Source organism: Littorina saxatilis, linkage group LG9 (assembly GCF_037325665.1).
Source record: "Littorina saxatilis isolate snail1 linkage group LG9, US_GU_Lsax_2.0, whole genome shotgun sequence".
In the NCBI taxonomy this organism is placed as follows: Eukaryota; Metazoa; Mollusca; class Gastropoda; order Littorinimorpha; family Littorinidae; genus Littorina; species Littorina saxatilis.
In genome coordinates this window covers 25177910-25198251 of record NC_090253.1, presented here as the reverse complement: position 1 = coordinate 25198251, position 20342 = coordinate 25177910, and the positions used below count along the sequence as shown (strand labels likewise).

At 42.0% G+C, this 20342-nt stretch overlaps 1 protein-coding gene across 1 annotated transcript in view; it reads left to right on the top strand.

Annotated features, from left to right (window-relative positions):
- Positions 1–20183, top strand: part of LOC138975688 (proteoglycan 4-like) — a 31886-nt gene extending 11703 nt beyond the window's left edge. Inside the window, exons 6-25 of the mRNA XM_070348428.1 lie at positions 10398–10509; positions 10949–11176; positions 11436–11620; positions 12308–12368; positions 12661–12708; positions 13106–13242; positions 13426–13537; positions 13932–14159; positions 14419–14603; positions 15291–15351; positions 15643–15690; positions 16098–16234; positions 16418–16529; positions 16924–17088; positions 17348–17532; positions 18220–18280; positions 18572–18619; positions 19023–19159; positions 19343–19454; positions 19894–20183. Of these exons, the coding sequence (XP_070204529.1) occupies positions 10398–10509; positions 10949–11176; positions 11436–11620; positions 12308–12368; positions 12661–12708; positions 13106–13242; positions 13426–13537; positions 13932–14159; positions 14419–14603; positions 15291–15351; positions 15643–15690; positions 16098–16234; positions 16418–16529; positions 16924–17088; positions 17348–17532; positions 18220–18280; positions 18572–18619; positions 19023–19159; positions 19343–19454; positions 19894–20168 (2637 nt within the window). The 3' untranslated portion in view covers positions 20169–20183. The remainder of the gene's footprint in view (positions 1–10397; positions 10510–10948; positions 11177–11435; positions 11621–12307; positions 12369–12660; positions 12709–13105; positions 13243–13425; positions 13538–13931; positions 14160–14418; positions 14604–15290; positions 15352–15642; positions 15691–16097; positions 16235–16417; positions 16530–16923; positions 17089–17347; positions 17533–18219; positions 18281–18571; positions 18620–19022; positions 19160–19342; positions 19455–19893) is intronic.
- Positions 20184–20342: the final 159 nt, after the last annotated feature.

Here is a 20342-nt window from a genome sequence, read left to right as displayed (position 1 = left end):
TGTCAAGAATGTACTTTAATGAATGTTCATGTTGTTGTCTATTCATTTTTGTACAAAAAAATATGTATTATACTAAGATAGATAGGACATGTTTCTTTCTGAATTAATTTAAAAATCAAAGACACGTTTTTCGTACATTTTTGAAAAACACCCATATATGTTACAGTTAATCTGTGAAACCAGGGAATACGTGTTTTAACTAAACTATTTTAGGTAATACATGAATTAAATGTTTTTTTTCCGTCAGTTAATTCATGTAATACCTAGTTAATACACGTATTCCCTGGTTTCACAGATTAACTGTAACATATATACAAACATCTTCTTCTGCAGAACAGTGGATAAGTGATTTGCTTTTGTTAAATGCTTCCAGGATCACCATGCGCGATAGACATGACCCCGGAAGTGCCAGAAGATTATAGAAGACAGCCACTTGGAAGCCGAAAATACTCACAGGTGTCTGAATTCCCAGAAGGTACTTTTGTTGAAAGCACACCCGCAAGCTTTGTCGGCAACGATGGCCCTGATGGAGAAGTGTTTGTGCCTGTGGGAGACTCGGTGAGTTTTAAGATTCGTGTATACGTGTATACATTCAAAAATGAACAGACCTCTTTAACGGCGAAAAATATGCCAGCTTGACACTTTCCCTATAGTATTGTCAGAGCAAACAAACGCTGAATTATCTCATGTTAGAACCGTGTATTGCTCTCCATGTATGTTGCACTGACTACCTACGAAAGCACATAAGTATGTGCAAGCATGCACACATATTCAAGTACATTCATGTACGGACAGACAATCCTCATACACACACACACATACACACACACACACACACACACACACACACACATACACACACATACACACGCACACACACACACACATACACACACACACACACACACACACACACACACACACACAGCCCACTATATATAGATATAGTTAAATGCGTATATAATTATGCACTGAGTATTCAGTCAATTTATTTGCAAAAAAACAAGGTACGACCTTAGACAGTACATAATTACCGATTGAGATTCACGTAAAGGCAAAGTGTCAGGTGTGATTTATTTTGTTTGTGCTAACAGGGTGTCTTCACGCCAACTCCAACTGTAACACTTCTGCTTCTGATACCTGCAGGTCAGTAAAACATCTCTTCCACAGTTTCTGTACACTCATGTTTCATTTCTGCTAGCAAGCTTCTCCCTAGGTCTCATTCAGTATCAATCAATATGAGGCTTATATCGCGCGTATTCCGTGGGTACAGTTCTAAGCGCAGGGATTTATTTTTATATAATTTTTTTTATGCAATTTATATCGCGCACATATTCAAGGCGCAGGGGTTTATTTATGCCGTGTGAGATGGAATTTTTTACACAATCCACCACGCATTCACATCGGCCAGCAGATCGCAGCCATTTCGGCGCATATCCTACTTTTCACGGCCTATTATTCCAAGTCACACGGATATTTTGGTGGACATTTTTATCTATGCCTATACAATTTTGCCAGGAAAGACCCTTTTGTCAATCGTGGGATCTTTAACGTGCACACCCCAATGTAGTGTACAGTATAACTAATGCCTTTTATCATGTCTACCTGTTCAAAAGCATTACGTTTTCAGATGAAGATATTCCACAGAATAAGGATATTAATTGTCTCAAAGTGAATTGAACACGTCTTTATTGGCAGTAGTTCTGTAGGTTGTGTATCAAAGAACGGCTCTTTTGTACCATGGATATTAACAAAGTTAACACTTTGGAATTGCTAAGCAATAAATACATATATTGAAAATAAGGATAGAGTGTTCAACATAGGGAGCAAAGAGTTGCCGATATACCTTGATATACCGGCACGGTTGGCCTAGTGGGAAGGCGTCCGCCCCGTGATCGGGAGGTCGTGGGTTCGAACCCCGGCCGGATCATACCTAAGACTTTAACATTGGCAATCTAGTGGCTGCTCCGCCTGGCGTCTGGCATTATGGGGTTAGTGCTAGGACTGGTTGGTCCGGTGTCAGAATAATGTGACTGGGTGAGACATGAAGCCTGTGCTGCGACTTCTGTCTTGTGTGTGGCGGACGTTATATGTGACCAAGCAGCACCGCCCTGATATTACCCTTCCGCCTTCGTGGACGGCTGGGCGTTAAGCAAACAAACAAACAAACAAATACCTTGATATGGTACTTGACTTAACATTTTTCATGTTTGCCTAGGTTTTTATCGTAAGTGACCACCCCCCACACCCCATCCCAAGCATGTGTAAATAGTCACTGAGTGTTGGGTTTGAAGTGTACCTGCAGATAACATGTGTCAGCCTTGTACTGGCAGCACATGATTTAATATGCTAGAAATAAAGACAAAAAGTAATCGTGTCTATCTTGTGTTACAGAGGCAACAACTCCAGCAGCACCTTCGACAGGCAACACTGTGACCCCTGCTGAGCTGGGTAAGAGTTTGTGCGCTTTTCAGCTCGGTTCGCTTGGAAGATTTGCAGCATATGTGTGGGTACTGATGTAAACATGAACATGCACATGGTACACACGCATGGGCGAGTGTTTGTGTGTGTGTGTGTGTGTGTGTGTGTGTGTGTGTGTGTGTGTGTGTGTGTGTGTGTGTGTGTGTGTGTGTGTGTGTGTGTGTGTGTGTGTGTGTATGTGTGTGTGTATGTGTTCGTGTGTGTGTGTCTTTGTGTGTGTCTTTGTGTGTGTGTGTCTTTGTGTGTGTGTGTGTGTGTGTGTGTGTGTGTGTGTGTGTGTGTGTGTGTGTTTGTCGATGTGTGTATGTTTGTCTTTTTGTGTGTATGACGCTTACGTTTGTCACTCTCTGTTCTACCCCTTGTGTTAAACTGATTGTTTTTGTCTTCGCATATAATGTACGTCCGAGTACGCACAATTGTGTATACGTGTGAATATGATGTGTTCAAGCAAAACTAGCACTCCTAATTTGTATATGCAGGACAGCAATGAGTACACATTACATGCTGGGCCAAGCATTAGCTCAGTGAGGATACAGTTTTGTCACACAACTATAGAAGCCAAATTTGCAGCGACATTTTGTTCATTCAACAGTTTAGCTTTGCCGCTGAACGTGTTTCTTCCCTATTCACGCGTTTGTTTTGATGATACAGCACCCGAAGGCACGCAGCTGAGACCAGTGACTCTGCCTGACGGCAGCACTGTCACGGCAGTCCTCTACACACCAAAGGAGGGCGACAAGCCTATCAACCTTGACACGCCTGCTAAGGTCTTCGAACTTGTGAACGTGAGTGTAAAAACCAAAGAGATTTTTTGTCTGTTTTCTTTTTATCCTTGCATTTATCCGCCAATCCGTCAATTATTGCTTATTTTGTTAATGAAGTGTTTAACTATTATTTTTGATTTGAATACTTTGGTTCAACATTTAGAATTGTGTTAATAGCAAGAAGTCTTCAACAGAGAGGTTGTCGAGGCTTTCAAGTTTGACCATCAGCAGTATTAACAGTGAGGTTAAGAGGAAGGTCACACGTAACATGTTTCTATGCAGTTTAAGCTAAAACCTAGTCTGGTGTCCCTACAGCCTGCTGCTAGCGGTGATGTGCCCATCAACAAGGCAGGTCCACTTCAAGTTGTCAGTATCGACGACACACCAAAGCGAAGACCTTTCAAGGTGTGCGAAGAGGCCACCACCGGTACGACAGCCGGACCAACGACAGCCGGACCAACGACAGCCGGACCAACGACCGCCGGACCAACAACAGCCGGACCAACAACAGCCGGACCAACGACAGCCAGACCAACGACAGCCGGACCAACGACAGCCGGACCAACGACAGCCGGACCAACGACAGCCGGACCAACGACAGCCGGACCAACAACAGCCGGACCAACGACAGCCGGACCAACGACAGCCGGACCAACGACAGCCGGACCAACAACAGCCGGACCAACGACAGCCGGACCAACAACAGCCGGACCAACGACAGCCGGACCAACGACAGCCGGACCAACAACAGCCGGACCAACAACAGCCGGACAAACGACAGCCGGACCAACGACAGCCGGACCAGGTGTGACAGGCTGTCCCGAAGAAATGACCCCTGAAGTCCCAGCCGGTGCTGAAAAGGTTGAAGGCGAGGTATCTGGAGAGTTTGTTCAGAAGACTGACTTCGGTCTTGACACCTTCGTGGACAACGTTCCAAAGAACGATGGTCAACCCAACACCAAAGTCTACAAATCAGTGGAACCTGACGTAAGTTGATTGTTTTTGATTAACTGTGTGAGAAACATCCTACAGTAGTCAATGTTACTTTCTCATATTTTTTCCAACTACTGAATATGTGTAACCGCTGTAATTAACGGGTAGATCTTTAAACACAAGTTATGTAGATGCACATCGTCAAGATAATACAGATCGATTATGCAAACAAGTATACACATACTCATTCAGATAAACAAAATAAGCAGGCAGGTATAGAAGAAAAGATGTTTGGGTAAACAGAACCATGGTGCATACACTCAGCGATTTTACCTGTTCAGAAGTTTATCATCGCAGCGTTTTGTGTCTTTCTCTCAGGACAACGGCCGATTCACTCCCAAGGCAGGCGAGCCACTCTTGGTCACTACCAGAAGAGGAGGTGTGTGTCGAATTTGATATTTTCTTTTGGTTATTGATTGAGAGGTGTATGTACAAGAACAAGAACTTAGAAAATATATATTAGATGGAGGAGCCAGCGAATGTCATCCGTCTTTGTGTCAAGAACAGTGCACGGACGGGTGTAAATAAATTTGGCATAAATGCAGAAAGCAAAATTGCCGCAAATGTGTGAAAATCATGTCCATTGGCAAAAGCATGCACCACATAGATACACATTATCTGTTTGACGATCTTTTGCCTTGCTAGATGCCTTTGGAATTTCAACTGCAGATGTATTGTCCACAGAGTCTTGCGGTTTGAAACTGTGCGTGGTAGCTAGACTGTATTGGGACTGGGTGGCCGAGTGGTAACGCACTTGCGCTCGGAATCGAGAGGTTGCGTGTTCGACCCTGGGTCAGGCCGCTATTTTCTCCCCCCTTTCCTAACCTAGGTGGTGGGTTCAAGTGCTAGTCTTTCGGATGAGACGAAAAACCGAGGTCCTTTCGTGTACACTATATTGGGTGTGCACGTTAAAGATCCCACGATTGACAAAAGGGTCTTTCCTGGCAAAATTGTATAGGCATAGATAAAAATGTCCATCAAAATACCCGTGTGACTTGGAATAAAGGCCGTGAAAGGTAAAGGTTCGCCTAACAGGCTTGAGGTTTGCTGGTCGATGTGAATGCGTTATATATTGTGTGTAAAAAATGTTTGTTTGTCTGTCTGTCTGTAAAAAAATTCCATTTCACACGGCAGAAATTAGTATGTAAAGCGCGGAGAGCACAGTTAATTGTGGTTCGCGCTATATAAGCTCACCATAATAATAATAATAATAATAATAATAATAATAATAATAAGGTATTCTGTAAGGCTGTGCCGATCCGTCAGCTCCGTGACAGGGCTGCTCAGAATGTTGATGTTAACGGCTGATGAAACATGCATTACTTCCCGTGTGAAAAAGTATGACAGCCATCACAATCACAGATCTACCCAGGACTCCGCATATCATGAGCGCACACTTGAACACATACACAAAATCAACAGCCTGGCTGCATTGTGTGAATAGATTCTTTGCTAATTAAAATTTGCATTTAGTGCAAGCTACGGAGTAAATTGAAACGACAAATTCCGAGGCTGTTGAATGTTGGTATGTGTTCAAGTTGAATGATGCTCTTATCTCGTGTACAAGTCTTGGCAGATCTGTGGTGGGTGATTGATTACATGGAAATAAAATTACCTTTAAAGCAGCATGTTGTTTGCACATAATGGTTTTAAATAGCGCCACGTACATGTTGTAACTTGTGCTTAATGTGTATTAGTCAGCAGGTTCGGTCACCTTAAACTCTTGTTTTTCTATTCACCCATTTTACCCATTTTCTTTTCTTGTTTTTAACTTCCAACAGATGTAGAGATAACATAATTTCTGGGGAAGGTTTTGCTTTATTGAAAAATACGTCGCTCTGTTTTAAACAAATAGAAATCACTCTTAAAAGAAAATGTTTAGAAAGACCATCTAGATAAAGAGCATCTGTGTTTGCAGAATCACCCGAAAAGCCGACGGATGGATCAAGAACACCCGAAGATCTTGGTAAGTGTTCTTTGAATGAATAACAACAAAAATGTAGGTTTTAATCTAGCAACCAGTGAACAAGGATACAATCATGAAATATCAATATAATACCACATTTTTGTAAAGTATCTGTATTTTTCGTGCATTTCAATAGAATTCTTGTTTCAGCACAAAAATCGGGACTCTGGCGCCAGTTCCCTATTGACGTTCACTTCATCAATATAAGCATAATTATGGATCATGTTCTCGTCATCACCGCAGGCACATCCCATTTATAGTACAGCAACATGTTTCTTACACACCTTGAGGTTAACTTTGGCACAACACGTCACCAGAATGAATTCGTAAACAGCATCTGTTGAATTCCTTTATTGTATAATCCTAAAGTACTTCAATTTCTTTACAATGAGTAGTGTAAATTACAGCAATCGACCTCCCGAAAGCACGTGCGGTGATAATGCGTAAAGTTATTTGAAATTGTTATTCTAGCCTTCCTAACCACGAATATATGCTGTTTCTGTGTTTTTTAGTTAACGATGAACCAAGTAAACTGGTGGCTAGAGTGCCTTTGCCTGAAGGTGGCGTTGTGAATGTGTTCGAGGTAACACCCAGAACCGCAACTCCAGTCGTCGTCAAAGACCCAGAAGACATATTGGAACCAGTAACTGTACGTTTTTGTTTTAATTTGTGTGTGTGTGTGTGTGTGTGTGTGTGTGTGTGTGTGTGTGTGTGTGTGTGTGTGTGTGTGTGTGTGTGTGTGTGTGTGTGTGTGTGTGTGTGTGTGTGGATCGATCCCCAGATAACTCCGTCATTTTTGAGACATTAAAACATTAAAATCAATTTAAATAATTGGTCCCGCATTTCCATATCGGTTGAAAGGGGTTAACAAAATAGCCACCAACTATTTAAATATTGTTATCGAATATTCATACTTTCGTCTGGGGCAAATCATTCATTTTATTTATTCTGATACAGACTGGTGCTGATGGTGACTTCCCAGTCAACAACAATGGCCCAACAACTGTGATCGTTGTGGATGGCGATGATAAGCCAAGAGAGGTTATGTCTTGCGAGAAAGTCACCACAGGTGAGAACATGTCCTTTAAGTATGCCAAGATCCACAATTTAAGCAGTGTCTGGGTATGCTGTGTTTTAAGTGAAGCTAATCTTTTAAATGTATCGAAGACGAAGTGCAACTTTTTTTTAAACTTAGGACTATGCTGTATGTGGTCTTTATGGTGGCATACAAACAAAACAAACAACAATTATATTTTAGGCTTTTATATTCCAAACATTTAGAACAAACAATGAAGGGTTTGGAATTTCAATAATCGTAAAAGACACACAGTGATGCAAAATTCTTTGATTATTCAAACAATATCATGAGGGAAAAAGCATGAACTGTCGTCTAAACAATTAAACAACTGATAGATTAAGGCTCAAGTTCTGATCATTATTGGTGTTAAAAAGTCACAAAGGCCTGCAACAGAAGTTCATTAATTAGAAGTGAGCAAAGACCATGACCTGCTGTCGACGCGCGGTGCAAAAGGCGCCCAGTGGGCTTTTCCCAAAACCTGATGTTTCTTAAAACAAAAGAATAGAGAAACACACACACAAAAAGCTCTCGTCAAAGAAAAATAGGTTATCAACTGATAGTTTAAGGACACAAAACGAACAATGTAAGGATTCTCTTCAGCAGGCACAACAGTTGAACCAACAGCTGCACCACCCACAGCGGGACCAACGACTGGACCTCCATCTGCACTAACGACTGGACCACCCACAGAGGGACCAACAACTGGACCTACATCTGCACCGACTGAACCAACAGCTGCACCACCCACAGCGGGACCAACGACTGGACCTCCCACAGAGGGACCGACGACTCGAACTACATCAACACCAACGACTGGACCAACAGGTGTGGATAGAAGTTGCTCAAGAAAAGCAATTCATTTTAGAAAATGATGCAGTTCTGTTCATTTGAATATGGTATTTATGAAGCACTACCAGTCTATTTTGTCAATTGCAATTTTGAATAGGGCAGTGTTTGCAGTTCTTGTATTTGTGAATGACTGCCTTAGATCTTTAACCTGTCATATAGTACGATGTGTATTTGGTCTGGTTTGAATTTTAACATCTATTTATTTGACGTGATGTGTCCTACTCACAACAGAAACAGAAACTGTCTGCCCACAAGAGATGACCCCAGAAGTTCCCGCCGGCTCTCAAAAGGTCGAGGGAGAGCAGCCTGGAGAGTTTGTGCAGATAATTAATGTCGGACCTGATGTGTTTGTGGAAGATGTTCCAAAGGATGATGAACAGCCAGACACCAAGGTCTACAAGTCAGTGGAACCTGATGTAAGTTTAGGTTCAATTTGTTTCTTGATGTGTGTTTTTTTAACAGTCAACTCCATGTTTAAAGTGGTATCCTTAGCATGAGCGTTTTCGTTGTTGTTGCTTTGAGCATATTTTACATAAAAAAGTAAAGATATTCCCATAACCATTTTTGGTCGTTTGGGAGACAGATGTTAGAGATATCAACTATTCTCGGGCCAGCTTTATGAGGACGGTGACCCCTTCTCTCCCTCGCTGCCTCTTCCTTCTCCGGCGCTATATAGCGTCAGGTACCCATTTCCCGCTGGGCGGACTAGAAAGCACTCAGAAAAATCCGGTGTTTGTATTCGCCCCATGGGGATCAAAGCCACGACCTCCAGCGTGAGACGCAAGCGCTCTAAGCACTGTGACACTCCTACTCTCCAGATATATTTGTCCAAAGGTCGTTTAATTGGCCTGATGATTAACCCGACAATCTTTGGACTCAGCACGTTGGGAAGATATTATTGTTGTCTGAGATTTAGATAGGTACACCGAGGTTACAGGGATGTAGGATGAGAGCACTTGATTGCAGTGAGTACAACCTTCTTCTATTATCAAATTTCTTTATTTCCTCAACTTTGGTGCGTATTCTAGGTTCTCGTTTGAAAAAGATGGCTAACGAATTCCCACATAAGTCGGTCATCATTTGTGTGTGTTGTCTGTTTTCAGAACAACGATAGATTCACTCCCAAGGCGGGACAACCAATCTTGGTCACCGTGAAGGAAGGAGGTCAGTTGAAATCTTTCTTTTCTTCAGCATATTTATTAGGTTCAAACAGTGTTTTATTCAACAAGTCTTAGATATAATACATAATGATCATGTTAAGAATCAAAAACAAAAAATAAGCTTATACTTGTTTGCTTGGTACTTGTTGTCATTACTGCAAACAGAAAAAAGTACACGGAAAAAGGGATATGAAAACTGAGGTTGTTTTCACAATGAATAATATGAGGAGAAATTTCAGTATTATATAGTTTAAATGGAATACATTTTCTAAGGTGCGTCACTGTTTTCTTTCAGAAACACCAGCAACACCAAATGATGGATCACGCACTCCACAAGACGTTGGTAAGTTTTAGATCCTGACAACTAGAATGCAGTTTTGAACCGCTGATGACAAATGATAGTGGACAGTGGAATGAAAGTTGTGGACACACACACATAAACACACACTCGCACACACACTCGCACACACACACACACACACACACACACACACAGACACACACAGACACACACACACACACACACACACACACACACAAACACACACACACACACACACACACACACACACACACCACCCCTCGTGTTGATTCCCAGTCTGTGTTAAAACATATGTGTTCAAAACTTGACCCAATGTAAATGTTAGGTTATGGTTTGAAATGTGATATTTCATATTGATCAAACGTCAGGCATTGATAAATGCTTTAATTGGTTTTAAAAGGTCAGTCTGTGTTACTTAGTTGTTGGTTTGTGAGAAACAAGTACTGTTCTGTTTGTTAAAATAGTTGCTAAGGAACCCAGCAAACTGGTTGCTAGCCTGCCAACACCAGATGGGGGTGTCCTGAAGGTTTACGAGGTAACACCGAATGACGAAACTCCAATCGCTATTGAGGACCCACAAGATGTTCTGGAACCAGTAACAGTGAGTGCTTTTTTGGACTCATCTTGGCTATTTACAGTAATTTCGTTTTGCTTTGTTGACGCTTGGCATCATATAGAGTAGGCATTGGTGTTTGTTCTATTTTACAAAGCGGTGTGAACATGTTGAAGACATGTGAAATAATAGATTGGAAATAAGTTATGAGTTGACCATTTCTTGTTGCAGGCTGGTCCTGATGGTGACTTCCCAGTGAACAAGGATGGCCCAACAACCGTGATCGTTGTGGACAGTGACAATGAACCCAGAGAAGTTTTGTCTTGCGAGAAAGTCACAACAGGTGGGGACCGAGTTTTGCACCTTTTGCTTTTTTCTATTTGTGTGGGGGGGTCTTGGATAGAGCAGATAGTCAGATGGAAAAAAAGGACGAGAATGTGTTGATAATGTAGTGGTGTTGAGCTTGGCATTGAGGAATCGTTTGAACCCAGACAGACCAAGCGTGTTCTGAAACCCTCTCAAGCTCTGACCATAATTGTTGTAATAACTGCAAGTCATAAAGGCCTGCAACAGAAGTTTATTAATTAGAAGTGATCAAAGACCATGAACTGCTGTCGACGTGCGGTGCAAATAGCGCCCAGTGGGTTTTTCCCAAAACCTGATGTTTCTTTAGAAAAAAAATAGAGAAACACACACGAAAGTAGCTCTAGTCAAAGAAAAAGAGGTTATCAACTGATAGTTTAAGGACACAAAACGAACAATGTGAGGATTCTCTTCATCAGGCACAACAGCTGGACCAACAGTTGTAACACCCACAGTTGGACCAACGACTGGACCAACCACACAGGGACCAACGACTGGACCACCCACAGAGGGACCAACGACTGGACCTACATCTGCACCAACGACTGAACCAACAGCTGCACCACCCACAGCGGGACCAACGACTGGACCTCCCACAGAGGGACCAACGACTGGACCTACATCAGCACCAACGACCGGACCAACAGGTGTGGATAGAAGTTGCTCAAGTATGGCAATTCATTTTAGAAAATGATGCAGTTCTTTTCATCTGAATAATTATGGTCTGCATGAAGCACTACCAGTCTATTTTGTCATTTGCAATTTTGAATAGGGCAGTGTTTGCAGTTCTTGTATTTGTGAATGACTGCCTTAGATCTTTAACCTGTCATATAGTACGATGTGTATTTGGTCTGGTTTGAATTTTAACATCTATTTATTTGACGTGATGTGTCCTACTCACAACAGAAACAGTAACTGGCTGCCCACAAGAGATGACCCCAGAAGTTCCAGCTGGTTCTGAAAAGGTCAAGGGAGACAAGCCTGGAGAGTTTGTGCAGATAAGTAATGTAGGACCTGGCGTGTTTGTGGAAGATGTTCCAAAGGATGGTGACCAGCCAGACACCAAGGTCTACAAGTCAGTGGAACCTGATGTAAGTTTAGGTTGAATTTGTTTCTTGATGTGTGTTTTTTTAACAGTCAACTCCATGTTTAAAGTGGTATCCTTAGCATGAGCGTTTTCGTTGTAGTTGCTTTGAGCATATTTTACATAAAAAAGTAAAGATATTCCCATAACCATTTTTGGTCGTTTGGGAGACAGATGTTAGAGATATCAACTATTCTCGGGCCAGCTTTATGAGGACGGTGACCCCTTCTCTCCCTCGCTGCCTCTTCCTTCTCCGGCGCTATATAGCGTCAGGTACCCATTTCCCGCTGGGCGGACTAGAAAGCACTCAGAAAAATCCGGTGTTTGTATTCGCCCCATGGGGATCAAAGCCACGACCTCCAGCGTGAGACGCAAGCGCTCTAAGCACTGTGACACTCCTACTCTCCAGATATATTTGTCCAAAGGTCGTTTAATTGGCCTGATGATTAACCCGACAATCTTTGGACTCAGCACGTTGGGAAGATATTATTGTTGTCTGAGATTTAGATAGGTACACCAAGGTTACAGGGATGTAGGATGAGAGCACTTGATTGCAGTGAGTACAACCTTCTTCTATTATCAAATTTCTTTATTTCCTCAACTGTGGTGCGTATCCTAGGTTCTCGTTTGAAAAAGATTGCTGACGAATTCCCACATAAGTCGGTCATCATTTGTGTGTGTTGTCTGTTTTCAGAACAACGATAGATTCACTCCCAAGGCGGGACAACCAATCTTGGTCACCGTGAAGGAAGGAGGTCAGTTGAAATCTTTCTTTTTTTCAGCATATTTATTAGGTTCAAACAGTGTTTTATTCAACAAGTCTTAGATATAATACATAATGATCATGTTAAGAATCAACAACAAAAAATAAGCTTATACTTGTTTGCTTGGTACTTGTTGTCATTACTGCAAACAGAAAAAAAGTACACGGAAAAAGGGATATGAAAACTGAGGTTGTTTTCACAATGAATAATATGAGGAGAAATTTCAGTATTATATAGTTTAAAGGGAATACATTTTCTAAGGTGCGTCACTGTTTTCTTTCAGAAACACCAGCAACACCAAATGATGGATCACGCACTCCACAAGACGTTGGTAAGTTTTAGATCCTGACAACTAGAATGCAGTTTTGAACCGCTGATGACAAATGATAGTGGACAGTGGAATGAAAGTTGTGGACACACACACATAAACACACACTCGCACACACACACACACACACACAGACACACACACACACACACACACACACACAAACACACACACACACACACACACACACCACCCCTCGTGTTGATTCCCAGTCTGTGTTAAAACATATGTGTTCAAAACTTGACCCAATGTAAATGTTAGGTTATGGTTTGAAATGTGATATTTCATATTGATCAAACGTCAGGCATTGATAAATGCTTTAATTGGTTTTAAAAGGTCAGTCTATGTTACTTAGTTGTTGGTTTGTGAGAAACAAGTACTGTTCTGTTTGTTAAAATAGTTGCTAAGGAACCCAGCAAACTGGTTGCTAGCCTGCCAACACCAGATGGGGGTGTCCTGAAGGTTTACGAGGTAACACCGAATGACGAAACTCCAATCGCTATTGAGGACCCACAAGATGTTCTGGAACCAGTAACAGTGAGTGCTTTTTTGGACTCATCTTGGCTATTTACAGTAATTTCGTTTTGCTTTGTTGACGCTTGGCATCATATAGAGTAGGCATTGGTGTTTGTTCTATTTTACAAAGCGGTGTGAACATGTTGAAGACATGTGAAATAATAGATTGGAAATAAGTTATGAGTTGACCATTTCTTGTTGCAGGCTGGTCCTGATGGTGACTTCCCAGTGAACAAGGATGGCCCAACAACCGTGATCGTTGTGGACAGTGACAATGAACCCAGAGAAGTTTTGTCTTGCGAGAAAGTCACAACAGGTGGGGACCGAGTTTTGCACCTTTTGCTTTTTTCTATTTGTGTGGGGGGGTCTTGGATAGAGCAGATAGTCAGATGGAAAAAAAGGACGAGAATGTGTTGATAATGTAGTGGTGTTGAGCTTGGCATTGAGGAATCGTTTGAACCCAGACAGACCAAGCGTGTTCTGAAACCCTCTCAAGCTCTGACCATAATTGTTGTAATAACTGCAAGTCATAAAGGCCTGCAACAGAAGTTTATTAATTAGAAGTGATCAAAGACCATGAACTGCTGTCGACGTGCGGTGCAAATAGCGCCCAGTGGGTTTTTCCCAAAACCTGATGTTTCTTTAGAAAAAAAATAGAGAAACACACACGAAAGTAGCTCTAGTCAAAGAAAAAGAGTTCTCTTCATCAGGCACAACAGCTGGACCAACAGTTGTAACACCCACAGTTGGACCAACGACTGGACCAACCACACAGGGACCAACGACTGGACCACCCACAGAGGGACCAACGATTGGACCTACATCTGCACCAACGACTGAACCAACAGCTGCACCACCCACAGCGGGACCAACGACTGGACCTCCCACAGAGGGACCAACGACTGGACCTACATCAGCACCAACGACCGGACCAACAGGTGTGGATAGAAGTTGCTCAAGTATGGCAATTCATTTTAGAAAATGATGCAGTTCTTTTCATCTGAATAATTATGGTCTGTATGAAGCACTACCAGTCTATTTTGTCATTTGCAATTTTGAATAGGGCAGTGTTTGCAGTTCTTGTATTTGTGAATGACTGCCTTAGATCTTTAACCTGTCATATAGTACGATGTGTATTTGGTCTGGTTTGAATTTTAACATCTATTTATTTGACGTGATGTGTCCTACTCACAACAGAAACAGTAACTGGCTGCCCACAAGAGATGACCCCAGAAGTTCCAGCTGGTTCTGAAAAGGTCAAGGGAGACAAGCCTGGAGAGTTTGTGCAGATAAGTAATGTAGGACCTGGCGTGTTTGTGGAAGATGTTCCAAAGGATGGTGACCAGCCAGACACCAAGGTCTACAAGTCAGTGGAACCTGATGTAAGTTTAGGTTGAATTTGTTTCTTGATGTGTGTTTTTTTAACAGTCAACTCCATGTTTAAAGTGGTATCCTTAGCATGAGCGTTTTCGTTGTAGTTGCTTTGAGCATATTTTACATAAAAAAATAAAGATATTCCCATAACCATTTTTGGTCGTTTGGGAGACAGATGTTAGAGATATCAACTATTCTCGGGCCAGCTTTATGAGGACGGTGACCCCTTCTCTCCCTCGCTGCCTCTTCCTTCTCCGGCGCTATATAGCGTCAGGTACCCATTTCCCGCTGGGCGGACTAGAAAGCACTCAGAAAAATCCGGTGTTTGTATTCGCCCCATGGGGATCAAAGCCACGACCTCCAGCGTGAGACGCAAGCGCTCTAAGCACTGTGACACTCCTACTCTCCAGATATATTTGTCCAAAGGTCGTTTAATTGGCCTGATGATTAACCCGACAATCTTTGGACTCAGCACGTTGGGAAGATATTATTGTTGTCTGAGATTTAGATAGATACACCGAGGTTACAGGGATGTAGGATGAGAGCACTTGATTGCAGTGAGTACAACCTTCTTCTATTATCAAATTTCTTTATTTCCTCAACTTTGGTGCGTATCCTAGGTTCTCGTTTGAAAAAGATTGCTAACGAATTCCCACATAAGTCGGTCATCATTTGTGTGTGTTGTCTGTTTTCAGAACAACGATAGATTCACTCCCAAGGCGGGACAACCAATCTTGGTCACCGTGAAGGAAGGAGGTCAGTTGAAATCTTTCTTTTTTTCAGCATATTTATTAGGTTCAAACAGTGTTTTATTCAACAAGTCTTAGATATAATACATAATGATCATGTTAAGAATCAACAACAAAAAATAAGCTTATACTTGTTTGCTTGGTACTTGTTGTCATTACTGCAAACAGAAAAAAGTACACGGAAAAGGGGATATGAAAACTGAGGTTGTTTTCACAATGAATAATATGAGGAGAAATTTCAGTATTATATAGTTTAAAGGGAATACATTTTCTAAGGTGCGTCACTGTTTTCTTTCAGAAACACCAGCAACACCAAATGATGGATCACGCACTCCACAAGACGTTGGTAAGTTTTAGATCCTGACAACTAGAATGCAGTTTTGAACCGCTGATGACAAATGATAGTGGACAGTGGAATGAAAGTTGTGGACACACACACATAAACACACACTCGCATACACACACACACACACACACACACACACACACACACACACAGACACACACACACACACACAAACACACACACACACACACACACACCACCCCTCGTGTTGATTCCCAGTCTGTGTTAAAACATATGTGTTCAAAACTTGACCCAATGTAAATGTTAGGTTATGGTTTGAAATGTGATATTTCATATTGATCAAACGTCAGGCATTGATAAATGCTTTAATTGGTTTTAAAAGGTCAGTCTGTGTTACTTAGTTGTTGGTTTGTGAGAAACAAGTACTGTTCTGTTTGTTAAAATAGTTGCTAAGGAACCCAGCAAACTGGTTGCTAGCCTGCCAACACCAGATGGGGGTGTCCTGAAGGTTTACGAGGTAACACCGAATGACGAAACTCCAATCGCTATTGAGGACCCACAAGATGTTCTGGAACCAGTAACAGTGAGTGCTTTTTTGGACTCATCTTGGCTATTTACAGTAATTTCGTTTTGCTTTGTTGACGCTTGGCATCATATAGAGTAGGCATTGGTGTTTGTTCTATTTTACAAAGCGGTGTGAACATGTTGAAGACATGTGAAATAATAGATTGGAAATAAGTTATGAGTTGACCATTTCTTGTTGCAGGCTGGTCCTGATGGTGACTTCCCAGTGAACAAGGATGGCCCAACAACCGTGATCGTTGTGGACAGTGACAATGAACCCAGAGAAGTTTTGTCTTGCGAGAAAGTCACAACAGGTGGGGACCGAGTTTTGCACCTTTTGCTTTTTTCTATTTGTGTGGGGGGGTCTTGGATAGAGCAGATAGTCAGATGGAAAAAAAGGACGAGAATGTGTTGATAATGTAGTGGTGTTGAGCTTGGCATTGAGGAATCGTTTGAACCCAGACAGACCAAGCGTGTTCTGAAACCCTCTCAAGCTCTGACCATAATTGTTGTAATAACTGCAAGTCATAAAGGCCTGCAACAGAAGTTTATTAATTAGAAGTGATCAAAGACCATGAACTGCTGTCGACGTGCGGTGCAAATAGCGCCCAGTGGGTTTTTCCCAAAACCTGATGTTTCTTTAGAAAAAAAATAGAGAAACACACACGAAAGTAGCTCTAGTCAAAGAAAAAGAGTTCTCTTCATCAGGCACAACAGCTGGACCAACAGTTGTAACACCCACAGTTGGACCAACGACTGGACCAACCACACAGGGACCAACGACTGGACCACCCACAGCGGGACCAACGACTGGACCTCCCACAGAGGGACCAACGACTGGACCTACATCAGCACCAACGACCGGACCAACAGGTGTGGATAGAAGTTGCTCAAGTATGGCAATTCATTTTAGAAAATGATGCAGTTCTTTTCATCTGAATAATTATGGTCTGCATGAAGCACTACCAGTCTATTTTGTCATTTGCAATTTTGAATAGGGCAGTGTTTGCAGTTCTTGTATTTGTGAATGACTGCCTTAGATCTTTAACCTGTCATATAGTACGATGTGTATTTGGTCTGGTTTGAATTTTAACATCTATTTATTTGACGTGATGTGTCCTACTCACAACAGAAACAGTAACTGGCTGCCCACAAGAGATGACCCCAGAAGTTCCAGCTGGTTCTGAAAAGGTCAAGGGAGACAAGCCTGGAGAGTTTGTGCAGATAAGTAATGTAGGACCTGGCGTGTTTGTGGAAGATGTTCCAAAGGATGGTGACCAGCCAGACACCAAGGTCTACAAGTCAGTGGAACCTGATGTAAGTTTAGGTTGAATTTGTTTCTTGATGTGTGTTTTTTTAACAGTCAACTCCATGTTTAAAGTGGTATCCTTAGCATGAGCGTTTTCGTTGTAGTTGCTTTGAGCATATTTTACATAAAAAAGTAAAGATATTCCCATAACCATTTTTGGTCGTTTGGGAGACAGATGTTAGAGATATCAACTATTCTCGGGCCAGCTTTATGAGGACGGTGACCCCTTCTCTCCCTCGCTGCCTCTTCCTTCTCCGGCGCTATATAGCGTCAGGTACCCATTTCCCGCTGGGCGGACTAGAAAGCACTCAGAAAAATCCGGTGTTTGTATTCGCCCCATGGGGATCAAAGCCACGACCTCCAGCGTGAGACGCAAGCGCTCTAAGCACTGTGACACTCCTACTCTCCAGATATATTTGTCCAAAGGTCGTTTAATTGGCCTGATGATTAACCCGACAATCTTTGGACTCAGCACGTTGGGAAGATATTATTGTTGTCTGAGATTTAGATAGGTACACCAAGGTTACAGGGATGTAGGATGAGAGCACTTGATTGCAGTGAGTACAACCTTCTTCTATTATCAAATTTCTTTATTTCCTCAACTTTGGGGCGTATCCTAGGTTCTCGTTTGAAAAAGATTGCTAACGAATTCCCACATAAGTCGGTCATCATTTGTGTGTGTTGTCTGTTTTCAGAACAACGATAGATTCACTCCCAAGGCGGGACAACCAATCTTGGTCACCGTGAAGGAAGGAGGTCAGTTGAAATCTTTCTTTTTTTCAGCATATTTATTAGGTTCAAACAGTGTTTTATTCAACAAGTCTTAGATATAATACATAATGATCATGTTAAGAATCAACAACAAAAAATAAGCTTATACTTGTTTGCTTGGTACTTGTTGTCATTACTGCAAACAGAAAAAAGTACACGGAAAAAGGGATATGAAAACTGAGGTTGTTTTCACAATGAATAATATGAGGAGAAATTTCAGTATTATATAGTTTAAAGGGAATACATTTTCTAAGGTGCGTCACTGTTTTCTTTCAGAAACACCAGCAACACCAAATGATGGATCACGCACTCCACAAGACGTTGGTAAGTTTTAGATCCTGACAACTAGAATGCAGTTTTGAACCGCTGATGACAAATGATAGTGGACAGTGGAATGAAAGTTGTGGACACACACACATAAACACACACTCGCACACACACACACACACACACACACACACACAGACACACACACACACACACACACACACAAACACACACACACACACACACACACCACCCCTTGTGTTGATTCCCAGTCTGTGTTAAAACATATGTGTTCAAAACTTGACCCAATGTAAATGTTAGGTTATGGTTTGAAATGTGATATTTCATATTGATCAAACGTCAGGCATTGATAAATGCTTTAATTGGTTTTAAAAGGTCAGTCTATGTTACTTAGTTGTTGGTTTGTGAGAAACAAGTACTGTTCTGTTTGTTAAAATAGTTGCTAAGGAACCCAGCAAACTGGTTGCTAGCCTGCCAACACCAGATGGGGGTGTCCTGAAGGTTTACGAGGTAACACCGAATGACGAAACTCCAATCGCTATTGAGGACCCACAAGATGTTCTGGAACCAGTAACAGTGAGTGCTTTTTTGGACTCATCTTGGCTATTTACAGTAATTTCGTTTTGCTTTGTTGACGCTTGGCATCATATAGAGTAGGCATTGGTGTTTGTTCTATTTTACAAAGCGGTGTGAACATGTTGAAGACATGTGAAATAATAGATTGGAAATAAGTTATGAGTTGACCATTTCTTGTTGCAGGCTGGTCCTGATGGTGACTTCCCAGTGAACAAGGATGGCCCAACAACCGTGATCGTTGTGGACAGTGACAATGAACCCAGAGAAGTTTTGTCTTGCGAGAAAGTCACAACAGGTGGGGACCGAGTTTTGCACCTTTTGCTTTTTTCTATTTGTGTGGGGGGGTCTTGGATAGAGCAGATAGTCAGATGGAAAAAAAGGACGAGAATGTGTTGATAATGTAGTGGTGTTGAGCTTGGCATTGAGGAATCGTTTGAACCCAGACAGACCAAGCGTGTTCTGAAACCCTCTCAAGCTCTGACCATAATTGTTGTAATAACTGCAAGTCATAAAGGCCTGCAACAGAAGTTTATTAATTAGAAGTGATCAAAGACCATGAACTGCTGTCGACGTGCGGTGCAAATAGCGCCCAGTGGGTTTTTCCCAAAACCTGATGTTTCTTTAGAAAAAAAATAGAGAAACACACACGAAAGTAGCTCTAGTCAAAGAAAAAGAGGTTATCAACTGATAGTTTAAGGACACAAAACGAACAATGTGAGGATTCTCTTCATCAGGCACAACAGCTGGACCAACAGTTGTAACACCCACAGTTGGACCAACGACTGGACCAACCACACAGGGACCAACGACTGGACCACCCACAGAGGGACCAACGACTGGACCTACATCTGCACCAACGACTGAACCAACAGCTGCACCACCCACAGCGGGACCAACGACTGGACCTCCCACAGAGGGACCAACGACTGGACCTACATCAGCACCAACGACCGGACCAACAGGTGTGGATAGAAGTTGCTCAAGTATGGCAATTCATTTTAGAAAATGATGCAGTTCTTTTCATCTGAATAATTATGGTCTGTATGAAGCACTACCAGTCTATTTTGTCATTTGCAATTTTGAATAGGGCAGTGTTTGCAGTTCTTGTATTTGTGAATGACTGCCTTAGATCTTTAACCTGTCATATAGTACGATGTGTATTTGGTCTGGTTTGAATTTTAAC